This window comes from Phascolarctos cinereus, unplaced genomic scaffold (genome assembly GCF_003287225.1).
Source record: "Phascolarctos cinereus isolate Bilbo 61053 unplaced genomic scaffold, phaCin_HiC Scaffold_726;HRSCAF=1367, whole genome shotgun sequence".
Lineage (NCBI taxonomy): Eukaryota > Metazoa > Chordata > Mammalia > Diprotodontia > Phascolarctidae > Phascolarctos > Phascolarctos cinereus.
In genome coordinates, this window is record NW_027556098.1 from 382,231,242 (window position 1) to 382,251,538 (window position 20,297).

A 20,297-nucleotide genomic window follows, 5' to 3' on the forward strand; every position below is an offset into this window, starting at 1 on the left:
CTTTCCAGGCTTGATTAGTGGAAAAAAGCAACGGTCTTAATGGTGACCCAGAGGACAGAGAACAAAACATGCTTGCCAGCTCCTCATAGAGCTGGGAAGAGACCTTAGTGGGCATCCGTCATAGGGGCAGGGGTCTAGAGCTAGGAAGGGACCTGAGAATCCAACCTCTCATTTTGTAATCATGAAACAGACTGAGAAAGGTGAAATAACTTGGCCCAGGTCACAGAGCTATTGAGGGTCTGAGGCAGAATTTGAACCCAGGTCTTCCTGACTCCTCATTCAGCATTGCCTCCACTATTCCATCCTGTGGATAGGTGTAGGATGCAGCTCAAATGTTCAGATGCGGCCAATGTGATGATTTGTTTTGTCTGACTTGTTACTGAAGGGCAGGGGAGTCAATGAGTAGGGACTGGGATGTCAAGGAAGAAAAGATCATTAATAATGCTTCAAAGAAGGGGAAAAGAAAACCATGGTCTTGTAGACAATCAGTGTGGCATCTCATTTTAGTGCTGATTGACACCTGCTAGCTCTGTGCCCCTGGCTATCTCTCCAGACCTCAGTTTTCTTATCTGTAAAATGGGCACCCTCAAACTTGTGCTGCTTACTTCACAGGAGTATTGTAAGGAAGCTGATTTGTGAACTTTCAGGTGCCATAAGTTGGGGTACGGGAGACCCACCCCAGGAGGTCTCCAAGCAGAGGCTGGTTGATCCCAAGTAGGGTATGTTATAGCAGAGCTTCCTTTGTGCTATGGCTTAGACTAGATAGCCACTGGGGTCCCTTCTCTCACATTCTGTGATTCCATCGTTAGGGGGCAGGTGGACGGAGGCCTGTTTGCTCCCCTCTTTAGCGTCTGCCAGACATAGGGTCCCAGCTGGGGCCAGGACTGGGATGGGACCTCAGATATTGAGAAGAGAAAGATGCTGGGGGGATTAGGCTTGGGGCAGCTGGGGTCAGGGGAGCGACTGGGATGGTTATGGAAGCAGAAAGGACTGACTGGGTGGGGAAGGCAGAGAGGTGGTAGACCACAGGTGCAGAATAAGGTACACATCATTGAACATGAATGTGCTGAGTTGTTCTGCCACACTGTACTTTGTTGCAGGGGAAGGTTCTATCGGGAAGGGGAAAGGGGAGTCAGGAAATGATTAAAATATTTTATAAAAGGGGGAGGGAAGTATGCATGTATTAAGCTCCTACTATGTGCCAGGCACTGTGCTTATATCTCATTTGATCGTCCAAATAACCCTGTCAAGTAGGTGCTATTGTTATCCCCATTTTACAGATGAGGAAACTGAGGCAGGGAGAGGTTAAGTGACTTGCCCAGTGTCTAAATGTTTCTGAGGCATCAATAAAACCTTTTTTTGCTACAAGCGCAGATGCTATTCCGTCCATTTGCCAGAAGTATCTAGGTGGTACAGTGGATAGAATCCTGGGCCAGGGAGTCAGAAAGAACCAAGTTCAAACCGTGGGTGAGTCATTTAACCACTTCCTGCCTCAGTTTCCTCATCTGTAACATGAAGACAATAATAGCACCTGCCGGGCAGGGCTGTTGTGAGGATTAAGTGAGGTAATATTTGTCGACAGTGCTTAGTACAGTAATGCCTGGCACACAGTAGGGGCTTAATAAATGCTTATGGACCAACAACTTCTCTGAGGCTCAGTTCTCTCATCTATAAAATAGGGAGAAAAATGCTTATGCTCTAGACCTCACAGGTCTAGAGTGTTTCACAAACCTTAAAACACAATGGCAGTTTGAGGAAGTCACTTGGTAGTGTGCAAGGAATCCCGAAACAGGCATCCGGGTACTGGGTGTGAATCAAGGCTGTGCTGTTCCTTAGACATGTGCCCTCAGGCCTCGGTCTTTATAAAATAAATGGGTTGATTTTTTTTGTAACTTGTGGGTGTGGGACATCAAAGAGAATGTCAGGTTCGGAGGATGGATTGTCTGGTTTTGGGGAATCGCTTCTGTTCTTTCTTTTTTTCATCTTTTGTTTTACAAGGGGTGAATTGCTGGATGGGAAAGGAGAGATTTGAAAATGAAAATGCCTTTTAAAGTAATTGGTTGGAGGGAAGGATCTCTAAGTCCGTTTCAGAGTAAAGGTCATGCCTTGCTAATGAGAAGGAACAGGTTTGGGTTCTGATGGGAAAAAAGACAGAGTGGGGCAGAGTGGTGCAGCCTGAGCAGCAAACCTCTCCCCTTACCCCTCCCCCATCCCATGCCCACTTGGTGAGCTCTGGCCTTGTCCCCAGCATCTCCCGAGCAAGGAGGAAGGCCTTTGTACCCTCAGGCCACAAGCAAGGCTGGCTGCAGGACTCTGGCAGAGAGAAGATCACATGCCTGATTCCCTACCTAATCCCTTTTTTCTTTTGCAAGGCTGAAAAATATTCTCCCTATAGAATATCAATTAACAGGATGGAGACTTTAGGGGTTCTGGCCAACGTACTCAATCCTGGGGTAACTGGATGGGGCAATAGAGCAGCAGCAAGAATGGATGGCCACTGCTGGACACAGTCTGTGCCCTCCTCCCTTTCATCCCAGCTGAGGGGCAAAGAAATCCCCTCCTATTCAGGGCATCATCGCAGAATCTCTGCTTTGGAAGGACTTCAGGGACCATCTAGTCTAAGCCACACCTGAAGGAGGAATCCCTTGATGACCTCCATGTTGGACAGCCCTCATTGCTGAGAAGTGACACCTGACAGAAATGTCCCTCTTTGTAATTTGCCCTCTCCCAACCCCCAGCCCTCTGGGGCCAAGCAGAACAAGTCCAACCACGAGAGCCCTTCAAACAAGACTATGAGACAGTGTGAATGTCCCTCTCCCCCTAAACATGCACCCTGAAATCTTTGTTCTCTAGACTGAATATCCCTGGGAGTTCTTTCTGTTAATGCTTATAACATGCAACTCCGATGGGCTGGCCACGTTGTTTGAATGCCAAACCTACACTTGCCTAAAAGACTATTTTATGGAGAACTCACACAGAGGAATCATTCACATGGTGGTCAGAAGAAGTGATGCAAGGACACTCTCAAGGTCTTTCTTAAGAACTTTGGAATTGATCATGTGGCATGGGAGACACTGGCACAGGACAGCCCAGCATGGCACACTGTCATCAGAGAAGATGCTGTGCTCTATGAGCAAAGCAGACTTGAAATAGCTCAAAAGAAACACGAGATGTGTAAATTGGTAGAATCCACCCCAAATGTTCACATGACTATTTGTGCCCAACCTGTGATGGAGCATTCCAAACTCATATTGGTGTGATCAGCCACGGCTGGACACAAGCTGGACCTTGACTCTAGCATAATGATGTCATTGTGGTCATCTTTGAGAACGAAGACCACCACAACAATATACGTCCTTCAGTGCTTCCACTATCCTTGTCATCTCCCTCTGGACTCACTCCAACCTGTCAATGTCTTTTATAAAATGTAGCCCTTCCCCACTGATGAGAAGACAAGTTGAAGCTGGACAGAGAGAGAGAGAGAGAGAGAGAGAGAGAGAGAGAGAGAGAGAGAGAGAGAGAGAGAGAGAGAGATGGAGCTGGGCACGTGGTGTACATCTATAATCCCAGCTAACAGAGAGGCTGAGACTGGCAGATCTCCAGAGCTTGGGAGTTCTGTGCTAGAGTGGGCTAAGCCACTGGGTGTCTGCACTAAGTTGGGCATCAATACGGTTAGCTCCCAGGAGCAGGAGGAAGTTGCCTAAGGAGAAAGGTCCAGCCTCCATTGGTAGAGGGAGAATCAACATTCCCTCCACCGGTGACATTACAGCTCTAGTCTCTATTTCCCTCTACCCTTTATATCCACAGAACCTAGCACAATGTCTTGTACTACTATGTAGGCATTTAATAAATTGTGTAGTAGGCATTTAATAAATGCTTGTTCAATTGTATCTAGTTGGAAGCATGTATCCCTGTTGGAAGCATGAATGCCTTGCAAGACATCGTCAACAAGTGGTTCTTTAACCTCTATGCCAACATCTTCAGTAATGAGGAACCAGATAGTGAAAGATGGCAGGACTCAGGGCAGGTATCTTGACCATTGCACCTGTCATTCAATTTAAACATTAATTGAGCATCTGCTGGGTGCAAAGCATGGAAAACTCTATACACATTTAGTAAGTGCCTTCTGTATATAAAGTTCTGCACTTACAATAAGGATAGAGAGATTTTTTTAAAATGAAAAGGTTTCTGCCCTCAAGGAACTTACGGTTTACTTTTCTTTTCTTTTTTTTTTAAAGTTGGATGTATAATTTCATTGGTGAAAAGGGCCCTCGGTAAGGAAACTCCCTCTACCAATGAAAATCAGTACTTGTTCTGTAACTTATAGCCCTAGAGACCCAGCCACAGTCATACAACAGTATATGTCACAGGCAGGATATGAACCCAGGACAGCTTTCTATCAACCTGATCCCACTACCTCTCTAACATTCTACTACTGTTTAAAATTTGACTGCCTTGGTGTCTGTTGTCACCAGAGAACTCTGGGAATCTGGTCTACAAGGTGTCTGATGGAAAGTGTTTCTATTTCTCGGCTTTTTGTTTTTAAACTTTGGTGAAATAGCAAATCATAAACTGATGGGAGCCAAAGAAATGGAACAATGGAAAGGACACTGGTTCTGGAGTCAGAGGACTTGCGTTCAAATCCCACATCTAACACTTTATTGCCTAAATAGCCTTTGGCAATTCCCTAATTCCCTGGGTCTCAGTTTCCTCATCTGTAAAATGAGGTTTATCCAGGGTCCAACAGATAGTAAGTGTCTAAGGCTGGATTTGAACTCAGGTCTTCCTGACTCCAGGCCCAGAGCTTTCTCCACTATACCACAAGCTGCCTCAAAATTCCAGTCACCTGGTTCCCTGTTCATTCCCTCCTTATACTAAGATCCCTTCTAGCTCTGACATTCTGAGTTCTAAAGGCCCTCCCAGCTCTGATATTCTGTGTTCTAAGGGCCTTTCCAGCTCTGAAATTCTCTATTCTAAGGCTCTCCTAGCTTTGAAATTCTACATTTCAAGGGCTCCCCATTCCTTTCAGATGAAATATACCTTATTGATTCCTCCTACATACCCACTTCTTTCAACAAACATTGTCTAGACCACTAACAGTCTCCTGTAAGAAGCAGAACCAGTCTTCTCCAACCCCCTCCAACTCCTGGGTCTCTACAGCCTGTTCTCACCCAACCTTACTGGAGTTTCTGTTGTGTCTATCTACCTACTTCTAAAGGTTAACTCAGCTGGTTAGCCCTCAGGGCTAATGAGTCCAAGGTCATGGGTTCAATCCCCACTGGGGCCAATTAGCTTTCATCAGAAAAGCTTAGCTCTACAGGCTATACCCCCTAATGTAAACCTTGAGTCTTGGGGTGAGAGGGTGTGACTGGCTTGGGGCAGCCTGGGCATCCCTACTGGCTAGATGTAAAATCAAAACACAGGCCCTGTGGCTGCCATGCTAGAAGTGCCATTTGGGCATATAAAGGATAGCATAGGAATAAGGATGCATTGCTCTCGATGAAGGTCAGGAAATTACATTCCTGAGAATGTTTAGAATATCACAATCAGGAAATCTGAAGTCTACAAAATTATAATCATTGGTACTAATGAAGAAGCAGATGGATTTATCCAAAATTAAAGATAACTCACTCTCCACATTGGAAGCAGACTCTTACCTTAACAAAGAGTTTAAAACTCAAGTAATTGGCTGGTATCATGAGCAAGCAGTGCAAAAAGAGTCAGACTATGTTGTCTTACTTTGGTGAAAAAGAAGATCAAAATATACAACCAGAAGAAGACAACAAAGTCAAAGCTCCTACATCCAAAGCCTCCAAGAAAAATATGAATCAGTCCCAGGCCTTGGAAGAGCTCAAAAGGGATTTTGAGAAGCAAGTAAGAGAAGTAGAGGAAAAACTGGGAAGAGAAATGAGAGTGATGCAAGAAAATCATGAAAAACAAGTCAACAGCTTGCTAAAGGAGACCCAAAAAAATACTGAAGAAAATAACACCTTAAAAAATAGCCTAACCCAAATGGCAAAAGAGGTCCAAAAAGCCAACAAGGAGAAAAATGCCCTAAAAAGAAAAATTGGCCAAATGGAAAAGGAAGTCCAAAAGCTTACTGAAGAAAATACTTCCTTAAAAATTAGAATAGAGCAATTGGAAGCTAGTGACTTTATGAGAAATCAAGACACTGTAAAACAAATCCAAAAGAATGAAAAATTAGAAAACAATGTGAAATATCTCATTGGAAAAACAACTGACCTAGAAAATAGATCCAGGAGAGAGAATTTAAAAATTATTGGACTATCTGAAAGCCATGATCAAAAAAAGAGCCTAGACATCATCTTTCAAGAAATTATCAAGGAAAACTGCCCTGATATTTAGAACCAGAGGGCAAAATAGAAATTGAAAGAATCCACAGATCTCCTCCTGAAAGAGATCCCAAAGGAAAACTCCTAGGAATATTGTAGCCAAATTCCAGAGTTCCCAGGTCAAGGAGAAAATATTACAAGCTGCCAGAAGGAAACAATTCAAGTACTGTGGAAACACAATCAGGATAACACAAGATTTAGCAGCTTCTACATTAAAGGAGCAGGGCATGGAATATAATATTGGAGGGCAAAGGAGATAGGATTACAACCAAGAATCACCTACCCAGCAAAACTGAGTATAATCCTTCAGGGGAAAAAATGGTCATTCAGTGAAATAGAGGACTTTCAAGCATTCTGATGAAAAGACCAGAGCTGAATAGAAAATTTGACTTTCAAATACAGGACTCAAGTGGAACATGAAGAGGTAAACAGGAAAGAGAAATCATAAGAGACTTATTAAGATTGAACTGTTTACATTCCTTCATGGAAAGATGATATTTATAACTCATGAGACCTTTGTCAGTATTAGGGTAGTTGGAAGGAAAAAAATTATATTAGATAGATAGATAGATAGATAGATAGATAGATAGATAGAGGGCACAGGGTGAGTTGAAGATTAAGGGGTCATATCTGGAGAATAAAATTAAGGGATGAGAGAGGATATACTCGGAGAAGAAGAAAGGGAGAGGTAGAATGGGGTAAATTATCTCAAAAAAAAAACAGAAAAGAAAAGTCTCTTACAGTGGAGGGGAAACAGGGGAAGGTAGAGGGAATGAGTGAATCTTATTCTCATAGGATTTGGCTTAAGGAGGAATAACATACACATTCAATTGGGTATGGAAATCTGTCTTACCCTACAGGAAAATAGGGGGAGAAGGGGACAAGAGAGCAGGGGATGATAGAGAGGAGGGCAGATTGGGAAAGGGGTAATCAGAAGAAATACTTCTGAGGAGGACAGGGTCAAAAGAAAGAATAGAATAAATGGGAGGGCAGGATAGGATTAAGGGAAATAGAGTTAGTTTTTCACAACATGTCTACTATGGAAGTGTTTTGCATAACTGCACATATATAACCTATACTGAGCTGTTTGCCTTTTCAATGAGGGTGGGGGGAGGGAGGAAGAGAGAAAATTTGAAACCTAAAGTTTTAAAAACATATGTTTAAAAAAATGTTATCATATGCTACTGGGAAATAAGAAATACAGGAATGGGTATAGAAGTCTATCCTGCCTACAGGAAAATAGAAGGGGAAGGGATAAGAGAAGGGGGGAGAGAAGAAGAGACAGACTAGGGGAAGGGATATTCAGAATGCATGCCATCTTGGGTGGGGGAGGGTGAGATGGGGTGAAAATTTGGAACTCAAAAACTTGTGTAAGTGAATATTGAAAACTAAAAATAAATAAATTTATATTAAAAAATAATAATAAAAATTTAAAAAACAAAATTAGAGATAACTAAAAAAATCAATATGAATTTGGAAATCCCATTTTTAGGGAATGCAAGTGCCTTGCCTTTTACATTTTTCTTTTGCTGATATGGAAATGAGTTTATATTTTCTGACCTCCGATCAGTTGATATCAAGGAGAGGAGACTTGGGAGCATGGTGGATGATAGGGAAAAACCATGCTGGAATTAAAAAAGCTGTTGCAATATGTACAAAATATTCAGAATAGTACTTTTTGTTATAACCTGGAATTGGAATCTAAGGAGGTACCCAACATTTAGAGAATAGATGAACAAATTACAATATATAGGTATGATGGAATGCTATTGCGTTTCGAGAAATGATGAACGGAATGGCTTCAGAGAAACCTGGTAAGACTTATATGGACTGATGCAGAAGGAAGTGAGCAAGACCAGAAGAACAATGAATGCAATAATAACATTGTAAAGACAAGCAGCTTTGAAAGACTTAGGAACTGTGATCAATTCAGTGGCCAACCACAATTCCAGAGGCCCAATGATAAAGAATGCTACCCACCTCCTGGCAGAGAGGTGATGGACTATAGGGGTAGAATCTGACATACGTTTTCACACACAACTAATACATGGATTTACTTATACTTAACTGTTACACGGTATGCTTTTATTTGTTGAGGGAAGAGTCACGGGGGTGAGGAGGGTAGGGTAGTAGTGATAGGGGGAAAAAAAGAGCAAAAAAGGAAGTATCAATGAAACTATCCAAAATGCATAGAAAAGAGAAAAGGAAGGAGCTCAGGTGGGCACACAGAGTGGCAGCATTGTTGGTACTACTGGGTTAAATTTAATATATACTTGAAACCAAGCTGCCATAGAGATTCATGGTTTCATAAATAATCCTCTTTTTTTGTTCTTTATGAACAGAAATGTTCATGTTTATCAATATTTGTAAAAGTTCAAAATAAATAAAAGAAAATTTATGGGGAAAATTGCCTTAGATACTCAAGAAATTACTATGGTAACCCAATATAGATCAGGAAGTTCCTTCAAAGCTGTCTGTAACAGCCTCTCACTTCTACCATTGAAAGCAGTCCCAACCTGTGGCTAGGACAGGTCATCCTCCAGGAGCAGATTCCAAGGTCTCTTGTAGTTCTCCGCCCCCTTCTCCCCCCCTCCCAATTCATTCAGAGAACTAATCACCATTCTCAAGGGGGTCTCATTCCAAAAGGCAAGGTTAGGACAAAGCTCCAGTTTTATGGACCCTTGGACAATGGGATAGCCTGCACCATGCCTATTTCTAACTGGTAGACCACCACTATGGAATCGGGGGAAGGGATATAAGTATAGAAGGTTCTAGTCCTAGACCCCCAACCACAAGCAATATTCTATAAGCAACATATTGACCACTCCTTCAGCCCATGAAATGCCCTCACTAGGTCTTCTTTTCATTGGCTGACTATTTAGGAGGTCAAGTAGAGCTGGACGAAATGAAATGGCCCTTTGATAAGGGCTGTGTGAACAGGTTGGGCAAGAGGAAAATGTCCATGGGGTAGGGTCTGCCCTTTGGCTCCTGATAAGGCCTAGATTCAATTCATTCAATAAATGTTTGCTGGTTGGCACCTGACTGACAGGAAGCACCATCTATTATGGAAACTCTCTCTTCCTGTGAGCAAGAGAAACTAAAGGGAGACCAGGAGATAGTTGTCAACAATACAATCAGATATAACTCCTTGTGAAGGTCAGGGTAGCATTGAAGTCTACAGGGGTAGGGACACACTGTCTTCATTTCCTGAAGCTCAGATTGAAACTGCACAAGGGCCTTAAGCTTCTGGGGACAGCCTGCCCATCTTACACCACCCCCCATAAGATTGTTGAATAGGGAGGTAAGAGAATAAGTGCTTTCACAAATATTATCTCATTTGATCCTCACAACAACCTTGGGAGGTTTTATTATCCTCATTTTATTTATCCTATTATTATCCTCATTTACAGAGAGGGAAACTGAGGCAAACAGAGGTTAAGTGACTTGCCCAGAGTCACCCAGCTAGTTGTTTTCACCAGTCAATAGCATCCCTGTATCATTAAGAGGTTCCTCTGACCATCTGTGTTGTCCAAGTGTGATGTATTCCTTTCTGAATGGATCACAACGTGGGAGTGATGTATAGATACATACCTGGGGAGATAGCCCACTGCTGACGGCATTCATGTGGTTGGTGGGGGCTGCCGGGTTCATGAAGCTGTCTGAGTAGCTGGAGAAGCTGTGGCGGGCCCCATAAGCAGAGCTGCTGTCAGCGGCTGCGGCAGCTGCAGCCAGGCCCCCCTGGTGCATGGTGGATGGAGGGAGGGGCTGAGGCCGGTGCACTGTGCTTCCCCCATCTGCCAAGAGACCAAGAAGATGCCTTAGAATTATAGGATCAAAGAATTTGAGGGGTAGAAGAGGCCTTGGAACGTAGAATGCTAGAGCTGGGAGGGATCTTAGAATAGAGATTGTCAGAAAATAGAATGTTAGAACAAAGAATGTTGGAGTTTGAAGGGACCTCATCACTGAGAGGGCACTTAGAACGCAGAAGGTCAGAGCTGGGAGGGGCCTTAGAATATAGAAGGTCAGAGTGGGAGGTGACCAAAGAACACAGGATTTTAAAGGAGGAAGGTTTCTTAAAGATAATCTACTTCAACTACTTCATAATGAAGAAAATCAAAGCCCACTGAGGGTCAATAAGTTATCCAAGGTAACAGAGGGCACAACAGAGCTGAGATTTGAACCCTGGCCTTCTAACTCCAAAGCAGTAGAGCCCCAGCTATGGAAAGGGAACCCCTTTTCCCCACGCAGGCCAAACAAATTCTCGTGAATCCAAAGCCACTGGGTGAATGAGACCGTCTTAGATATCCCAACCCCACTGGATTTCGTAAGCCACAAGCCTTTTTCTTGCACCTGCTATAGATGTGGGAGACTGAGTGGTGCAGACAAACTGTCCCAGCCTTCCCATTCCTGCCCCCCTCCTCCAGGACGGGCCCAAGCTGCGTCTATCCACAATGCCAAATTCCCAGATGAGAAATGTTTCCGTCAGTTCCCCAGAAGGTTGGTCTGCTTTCTGCCAAAAAGCTAGATACCCTAGAAACATCTGGAGGCTGGGCCAGGCCTTTAGCACTTCTTCCTCAGGGTGATTTGGCCCTGTGTGGCCACAGCTGCTGTCTGACGTCATGGTTCCGGGACAAGATCGGCCGCAGCAGGTGCCGTTTCCTGGGGGATCTGAGGGAGCGGGGAGGGGAGCACGGGAGAAAGGCCAGAGGAAGAATCGGGGAAGGGAGTACTTGTCAACTCCTGGGCCCCGACTCACCTTGGGAAATGGTAGTACTGGGGTAGGTGGAGTCCGGCAGTTGATATGGTGGGATCGTGGGCATTCCTGTAGGTGGGAAGCCTCCCGGGAGGAGGTGGTTGAATGCTGCAAGCTGATTGGCGCCTGCCTGCTTACGCCACCTAGCCCTGCGGTTACTGAACCATACCTGGGAGGGAGAGAAGGGACAGAGGAGTGAGTGGGATGGAGGGTGAGATGTGAGCATTAGTGAACCCTACCCCACATCCACCTCCCCAGCCAGGGGTGCTTTCTCGGTATCCCAGACACCAGCTATCAGTATCCCAGATACCAACATCAGCTGGTAACCAAAGCAAAGCATCTAACTTTCCTGGCCGGCCATCCCAGAACTGTGTGACTCTCCCTCACATTCACACTGTCCTTTGTGGCCATCAATCAATCAGCCAATTCAGCAAGCATTTATTAAGTCCTCACTGTATGCCAGGCACTGGGAATGTGGAAACAGACAGGAATCAAGTGAGACGGTGCTCACACAGACAGATATACATAAAATCTTCTTTATACAGGCAAGGTAACTTTGGCCAGATGGCACTCGAATCTGGAGCAAGCAGGAAAGGCATCAGGAAGGAAGTAGCATTTGAAATGAACTTTGAAGATGGAGTATCAGAAGGGAGGAGAGAGAGAGAGAGAGAGAGAGAGAGACAGACAGAGACAGAGACAGAGACAGAGAGACACACAGAAAGACAAAGAGAAACAGAGAGAGAAAAAGAGACAGAGAAAGGGGGAAAGAGAGAGAAAGGGAGAGGGAGATGAGAGAATGAGAAGAGAGAAAGGGAGAGAGAAAAGAAGGAGAGAGGGAGAGAGAAGAATGAGAGGAGAGAGAGAGAGGCATGAGGGATCACCAGTGGTGCTGGGATCATGTGTGAGGAAGAGCAAGGACAATCGATCAGTCGATCGATCCATCAGTGCCTGGAAGCTCCTTAACGCTTCAGCTGGACTTGCTGGTTGATTGAGGGCTAAGACAGCCAGTCTGACTGGACTTAAGAGTGCATGAAGGGGGGTGATGTGTTCTAAGCCTGGAAAGGCAGGCCAGAGCCAAGTTATGAATGACTAGCTCTAAAGTGCTTTACATCTATTATTTTATTTCTAGGACCATAGAATTTGGATATGGAAGAGTCCTTAAAGATAATTTCACCCTTTTCTCGTTTTATAGATAAGAAAACTGAGCCTCCAGGAGGAGAAGTAATCTGCCTGTCATCACACATTTACTCAAATAGCAGAAGCAAGGTTTGAACTCAGGTACCCTGATTTCACATCCAATCTTGTGAATGAGATGGTGGCAATATCATCACCCCCAGTTTAAAGAGGAGGAATCTGAAGCATAGAGAGGCCCCCCAGCTAGCCAGGAGCAGAGCCAGCCCTCGAATCCAGTGCTTCAGACTTCAGATCAATAACTCCAAGACCCATGTTGGGGAGCTTCCCTCCCCTCCCCTCTCATTCTGCATCATAGCAAGAACACTGCACTTGGGGATATGCTTTGCCCCTATTGTGGTGGCTCCTGAAGAGGACTGGTGGGTTCAAGGTGACCCACCTATATCAATGAAAAAAAATTACCAGGATCTCTTGTGAATAAGTGGGTCAGGAAGAAGCATTGGCAGAGAAGTAGAGAGAGAAGTAGCATGATGACAAGGAAAAGGCCAAGAAGCAAAGTCAAAGTCATAATCTTAGAATGTCAGAGCTGGGAGGGCCCTTAGAACACAAGATGTCAGAGCTGGGAGGGCCCTTAGAACACGGGATGTCAGAGCTGGGAGGGGCCTTAGAACACAGGATGTCAGAACTGGGAGGGGCCTTAGAATTCAAAATGTCAGGCTGGGACGGATCTTAGAACACAGAATGGATCTATTACCCCTTAGGATTCCTTCCATTTCCAAATCTATAAACCTATGCCCCTTTGCCAAATGTGGAAGGAATCTCAGAACAATGTGTCTGAGCGGGAAGGGACTTTCAGAATGATCTAAATTCCCTCTCATCCCTTTCTTCCCTCTGAGGGCCTTTTGTCACACAGCTAGTAAGTGACTGAGCCAATACTAGACCCAAAGTCTGATGACTTTAAGCCCTGTGCTCTCTCTGCTCTAGCATGTGGGGGAAACCTTCCCCTGTGTGTCAGCTACCTGTCTGGCACTAACCACACCCACAAAATCCTGCCTGGAGGCAAGGGGTTGTAGCCTATGGAGTAGCATCCTAGCTTGAGACTGGATGTCCAGTCTGACCTCGTTCATTTTACAGATGAAAAACTGAGGCTAAGTTAGGTGACTTGCTCCATGTCACACAGCTAGTCAGGGGGCCCAAAGGCATCGTCTTCATGCTCATATTCTGTGATGGAAGGCATGAGGGACTGGTCCTCAACTTTCTTCCCTTCCCGCCCTATGCCCCCCATCTGCCCACAGGGCCCTAGGTTTAGGGTTCCTCACTGATCCCCAGTATTTGTTTTACTCTCCCTTGTGGAAAGTGGGGGGGGGCAGGATAAGCTTTCAAGCCAGATGAGAGAGCAGCTGCTGGGTTTGTCCAGGGCAGTGAGGCCTGATTAGGTTTCACATCCAAGGCAGAGGGTGGCTGGAGCCAGCTCTGGAGTGCAAGCCAAGCAGACAGAAGCCATGCTGTCCCCTCCCCCACCTTCCCACGGCCCTGGAGGCCCCTCGGAATGGTGCTGGGGGGAGGGAGGAATTGGGCTGGACAGGCAGTGCTTGGGCAAGATCAGGGCAGCACCTGCACCCAGAGTCACTGGCTAGCTTGGGATTCTAACTGAATTATGGACCACAACCCTGGGGGGACCTCTGCTTTTCCATATGAAAAATGGGCAGAATCTCCCCCTGTCTCCCCTAGGAGAGGGTAAAGAGAAGCGGGCTCATTCCACCTTTGGACTGGTAAGAATTTTCCCCTTTGCATTAATAAATACTTCCTGTGCCCTTGCTGTCTGTCCTTCAAGGACCTGCTGCAATGCTCAGTTTTCCATGAAGTCTTTCCTACTCCCCTAGTCTGGAAGGGATTCCTTCCTTATTTGATCTCAAAGCACCTATCATTCACATCTACCTATCTATCACATGTACACACACACACACACACACACACACACACACACACACACACACACACATTTGTATTGTTTTCCCTCCCCCTACCTTTCTCTGTCTCTCTCTTCTTCTTTCTGTCTCTCTGTCTCTTCCTTTCTTTCTGTCTCTCTTTCTCTCTGTCTCTCCTCTCCCCCTCTCTCCCTTCTCTGTCTCTGTGCCTGTGTCTGTCTCTCTCTGTGTCTCTCTCTCTCTTTTTATCCCCCCATCTCCCTTTCTGTCTCTTTCTCTGTCCCTGTCTTTTTCTGTGTCTCTGTCTCTTTCTGTCACTCTCCCTGTCTCTCTCCAGCTTTCTGTCTCCCTGTCTCTCTCTCAACACACACACACACACACACACACACACACACACACACACACACACACACACACACACACACACACAGGATTTGTACCAGAGGCCTAGCACAGTACCAGAAGCAGAGTATTGGGTCAGGAAGACCTGAGTTCCAATCGAATCCTACCTCTAGCATTTCCTAGCTGTGTGGCTGGAAGTTGTTAAATAACATCATGAGTTACCAGTTCATTGTGATTTGCATCAGTGGAAGAGTTTCCTGAACCAGGAATTCCTACATCATAAAATCTCCAGATCATAGATCCCAGGGCTGGAACAAATCTCACAGGCCATCAAGTCCCACCTCTCATTTTGCAGTTGAGGAAACTGAGGTCCAGAGAGCTTGTGACTTGCCTAAGGTGCTATGGCCACAAGTGTCCCTTGACATATTTGAGAGTAAGAGGAACCATGAAGTGATCCAACTATTCTGGAGAGCGATCTGGAATTGTGTCCAAAGAGTTATAAAATTGTGTATACCCTTCGACAAAGCAATATTGCTATTAGGTCTGTTTCCAAAGATGATCAGGAGAAAAGGAAAATAACCTATATGTTCTAAAATATTTATAGCAGCTCTCTTTGTGATGGCAAAGAATTGGAAATTGAGAGGATGCCCATCAATTGCGGAATGGCGGAACAAGTTGTGGTATATGATTGTAATGGAATATTACTGTGTTATAAGAAATGATGAGCTGGATACTTTCAGAAAAACCTGGGAAGACTTACATGAGCTGATGCAAAGTGAGGTGAGCAGAACCAGGAGAACAGTGTACATACTAACAGCAATATTGTATAATGATCAGCTGTGGATGACTTAGCTCTTCTCAGCAATACCATGATCCAAGACATTTCCAAAGGACTCATGATGAAAAATGCTATCCACCTCCAGAGAAAGAACTGATAGAGTTTGAATGCACATCAAAGCATACTATTTTTCAATTTCTTTTTTTGCCCTTTGGGTCTGTGTCTTCTTTCACAACATGACTATTATGGTAATAAATGAATGAACAAATAAACAAATAAATAAATAATGGAGGGAGCTACAAAGAGTGAAGACTCCCTTTTTCTGCAGCTGTGGTTTTTTTTTCATAGAGAAGCTTGAACTGATGGTAGAGAAGACTTAGTCCTGTCCTCTCATTTTACAGATGATGAAACTGAGGCCCAAAGGGGAAATGACTTGCCCAAGATCACTCAGCTCTTTTCCTTTTTTTCTTCCATATTTTTCCTCTTTTACCTCCCCCCTTTTCTCTATTCTTTTTTCTTTTCATTTTATCTCCTTCCCCTTATCCTTGACAATTTACAATTTGCACATCATTTATTAAGCACTTACTGTATGCAAAACTTTGTACTTGGCCCTTATGGGGAAATGAAGTTGACATAAGACAAGGTCCTAACCCTCCTGGATCTCCAGTCAACTAGTGGAAGCATGATATATTTCCTGGCATTAGGAAAACTGGTTCAAATCCTGTCCCTGATATATGCTGGTTGTGTGACTTAATCCCTCAGCACCCCAGACTGAGGGAGTAAGTAACAGAGACTGGATGTAAGGACAGCTGTCCTGACTCATTCCACCAACCCAGACTGCTTCTCAATAATAATTAGTGATAATTATCTGTAATATAATATATGATACATGGATGATGATTATAGGATAAATATATAATTAATAATAATAAGATGCATCGACAGAGTGCTCTAAGGGTTGTATAGAGCTTTGCAAATATAACCTCATTTGATCCTCACAACCACCCTGGGAGGTAGGTGCTATTATTACCCCCATTTTACAGATGAGGAAACTGAGGTTTAAGTGCTTACTCAGGGTCACACAACTAGTAAGTATCTGAGGCAGGATTTGAACTCAGATCTTCCTCACTCCAAGTCTATCGATAGAGCCACTAAGCCATTTTTCACCCACACAAAACCTCTTGGGTATCTTAGCCTTGGCCTATGACAACTAACCTCACCTCTGTTATTCTTACACTTTGGACCACACCAATAGACCTCCCTCTTCTGTCCACATTCACGAGGTCTCTTTCCTTGCTCTCCTAAGGAGGCCTGATTGTTATCTCCACTTGTCTGTCTTGCTTACTCTACAGGCTCCAGAGGGCAGAATTCAGGTTAGTGAGGAGGCTGGGGCAGGGGGAACAGGATAGTTACAGGGAAGTTAGATTGGGTTCGATATAAGGAAGAGCTTCCTAATAATCAGGGCTACCCAACAGTAGAATGGGGTGCTTTGTTAAGTGCTAAGCTCCTCATCACCTGGATATAGGCAGCTAACTATCTGGTACAAAATTCAAATCTGGCCCCACACACTTACTGTGTGACCCTGAGCAAGTCACTTGACTGCTCCCTGACTCAGTTTCCTCATTTGTAAAATAGGGATAATAATAGCCCCTAACTCTTGGAGTTATTGTGAGGGTAAGATGAGATGTTTATAAAATGCTTTGCAAACCTTAAGGCATTATATAAAATGCTAGCTATTATTGTTATTGTTATTATTGTTATATTATATGCTCAGACACAGGCTGGAGGAGTACCTTTCAAGGATGCTGCAGAGTCAGTTTATTGCACTGGGGAAGAGGTTTGGTTAGATTACCTATGCAGTCCTTCTTCTGACATTCTATGCTCCAACATGCTAAATGCTTGTAGACCACTGACTGACTGACTGCTGTGTTCCAAGGTTCTTTCCAGCTCTGACATTCTTTGTTCTAAGGGCACTCCCATCTCTGACATTTTCTGATTCTGATTCCTTCCCCTGACCCTTTCCCTAAGCTTCTCTGATTTCTCAGCCCAGCTGACATTTATACCAGAACAATGGTACCTAAATTGGCACCCTCCCCTACCTGGCCCCCGGGCCTGCCCTTCCCCCCCCCCCCCCCCCCCCCCGTGCTAAGCTCACCCCATTCCCTTTTGTAAAAATCCAGGCCTTCATCAATAATTGTTAGAGTTTTTGGGAACCATGCTTTAGAAACTTCAGCATTATGAATTCCAGTGAGGTGTACATTTGTGGGGATAGAGGAGAATGGAGGTGCATTCCACCAAATAGGGATCTATTAGACACTTAAAATATGAATGAGTTGCACTTTAAGCAAATAAACTAAAGAGAATGATTCACCCTAGGATTCCTTAAATATGGAGTTTCACAATTGTGTTTAGAAACAGGACCACAGACCTACAAGAGAAAGGCATTTGAGAAGCCATCCAGGGCCCCCCCCTTATTTTACAAATGAGGAAACTGAGGCCCCACTGGATTAAGGCTGTAAAGCAAAGTGGGATTTGGTTTATAGAGTTGTTCGGGACCATGGATGGCTAGTAATCAAATCAAATGACTGTTACAAGCTGGTGTCTGTTATTGTTGCTCAATCAATTAATCAATCAGCAAGTGTTTATGAAGCACCTACTCTGTGACTGGAAGAAGAAGAGTATTTCTTCATGCTCAGCTAAGCACGTGAGGGCTGTTCACATTGGCTTGGGACCAGATCAATCCCAATAGTCTCTGTTTCAAATGGAAACACATAGAGACAGCCAACCAGCCAGTCAAGATGCAGCTAGGTTTACGTTCTTCAGGGAAGGTACATGCTGGGCAGTCCCCTAAGAAAATAAAAATTAAAACATCCCCTAGAGAAAAAAGCTATTACAGCTAACATCATGAATCTTCCCCTCCTTGGCCCTTGCCTGTTCTCTCCCTCCTTCCGACCCCCCCCCCCCACAGGTGGGTCAGGCTTCCTGCTGAGGGTAGGCATCCTTTTATTGGCAGATCAGCCAAATCAAGGGGAAGGACCATGTAATGTGGGGCCGGCTTCAAAGGGAGGCCGCTCCTGCTGGGGCTTGGGTCAGGTCTGGCCAGCCTTCAAGGAGCCCCTTGTGAAAGGATCTCATTACCCCCGGGGTGGGGCTCCCACTGACCTAGAGGGAATGTGGGCTCAGGAAAGGGGAGGAGGGGGAAGAGAAACGACCTATCTACTAATGTAGGTGAGACTAGCCATGTTTGGAATTTCTTAGAACAGGGCTAAGTATCCCTGTGGAACATTAGAACCCTGGAAATTTAGAATCATAAAACCTCTGGAAACAGAGAATCTTAGAATCACTGAAAGCACTGAATCATAGGGATCGTGGGCTCAGAGGATTTTGGAATCATAAAATAAAGTCAGGTCTGGCCAGATCACTCTTCTACTCCTCCGGTGAATCCCTCTTGCCAAGAGAATAAAATACAGACTCTTGTCTCTGGCTTTTACAAGGCTTCAGACCTCCTTCCTAGGCTTCAAGCCAGTCTCCTTTATGTGCTATCCATTCCAGCCAATTGGCTTTCTTGCTGCTTTCTATATATGTCATCCCACCTCCACATCTTTGCACAGGCTGTGCCTTTATGCTTAGAAGGCTCTCCCTCCCCTCCTCTACCTCACAGAGTCCCTCTCCAAGGGAGCCTTCTGATTCCCTGCATTGCCAGTCTCTCCCCGAGAAATTACTTTGTATCTCTCTTGTGTTACATTTTCCTTTTGTGCCTACCGCTTTCCTCTAAACTTTAGTACAAAGCCAGCCTCAGACACTTAGTAGCTGTGTGATCCTGGGCCAAGTCGCTTAACTCTTATCTCAGTTTCCTTATCTGTAAAATGTGAATAATAATAGTACCTGCCTCCCAGGTTGTGGTGAAGATAAAATTCGATAATATTTGCAAAGCTCTTTGCAAATCTTAAATACTAGGTGTTATTATATAATTTCTGTATAATATATTATATTATATTTTATAATATATTATTGTAATTATATAATTATAATCATTAGTACCAGTAGGAGAATGGTGGGCATCTAGGTGGTGTAGTGGATAGAGAACTGGGCCTAGAATCAGGAAGACCTGAGTGCAAATCTGGCCTTAGACACTAGCTGTGTGACCCTGGGCAAGTCACTTAACCTTGTTTGCCTCAGTTTCCTCATCTATAAAGTGAACTGGAGAAGGAAATGGCAAACCACTCCTGTATCTCTGCCAAGAAAACCCCAAATGTGGTCAAGGAGAATTAGACATGACAGAACAACACAAAAGAATGTTGGCTCCTTGAAGACATGAGCCGATTTGTTTTTCTCTTTGAATCCCCTGTGCCTATCACTGAGTCTGACACATAGCCTTGCTGAACAAATGAATAGAATTCGAAACTGGGAGGGACTTTGGAGAGCCTCGAAGGCGCCTTTTGTGGGTCCCGGACTCCTTTGACAGTCAGGCTGGGGGAGCCTATGGGCCTCTTCTCAGAATCATGCTTTTAAAAGCATAAAATAAAATCCACAGGATGGCAAAGAAAGCCAATTCTTTTAAAATACAGCAATCAAAATACATTTAAAAAAAACCCCCCAACAACAAATACTCAGACTCCAGGTGAGGAATTCTTGATCTTCTCCAACACCTGCAATTTACATGTCAGGGAGTTTTCCCTGCCTTGCCTTAGGGCACTGAGGTAACTGTTCCCTAGGGAGCAAAACCCAGGTTTTCTGCCCCTGTACTCAATCCTCTTTCCCCACAATGTCATAATAGAAGCTTCCAATCATAAAATCTTGTGTCAAATGGTGTGGCTGAATTGTCCCCCCTCTTCTTCCTCCTTTTCTTTTTAAAATTCTTTATTATAAAGAATGTTTCTTTGAAAAGGGAAGGGGTAGGATATAAGAAGAAATTTAGGCAGTGTAAAAATAAAAGATATCAATGAAAATCTATTTGAAAAAAATTTCATCATCTTTAGAATCTCAGAGTTGGGAAGGGACCAGGGAGGGTG

The 20,297-nt window shown here is 44.3% G+C and overlaps 1 protein-coding gene across 2 annotated transcripts in view; it reads right to left on the reverse strand.

Annotated features, from left to right (window-relative positions):
* The window catches only part of PAX7 (paired box 7), a 162,374-nt gene that overhangs the window by 62,886 nt on the left and 79,191 nt on the right, over window positions 1–20,297 (reverse strand). For both annotated transcript variants that reach the window (XM_020973165.2, XM_020973164.2), the window contains exons 6-7: window positions 11,110–11,275; window positions 9,945–10,147 (exon numbers count right to left, since the gene is read on the reverse strand). In XM_020973165.2, the coding sequence (XP_020828824.1) occupies window positions 9,945–10,147; window positions 11,110–11,275 (369 nt within the window). The remainder of the gene's footprint in view (window positions 1–9,944; window positions 10,148–11,109; window positions 11,276–20,297) is intronic.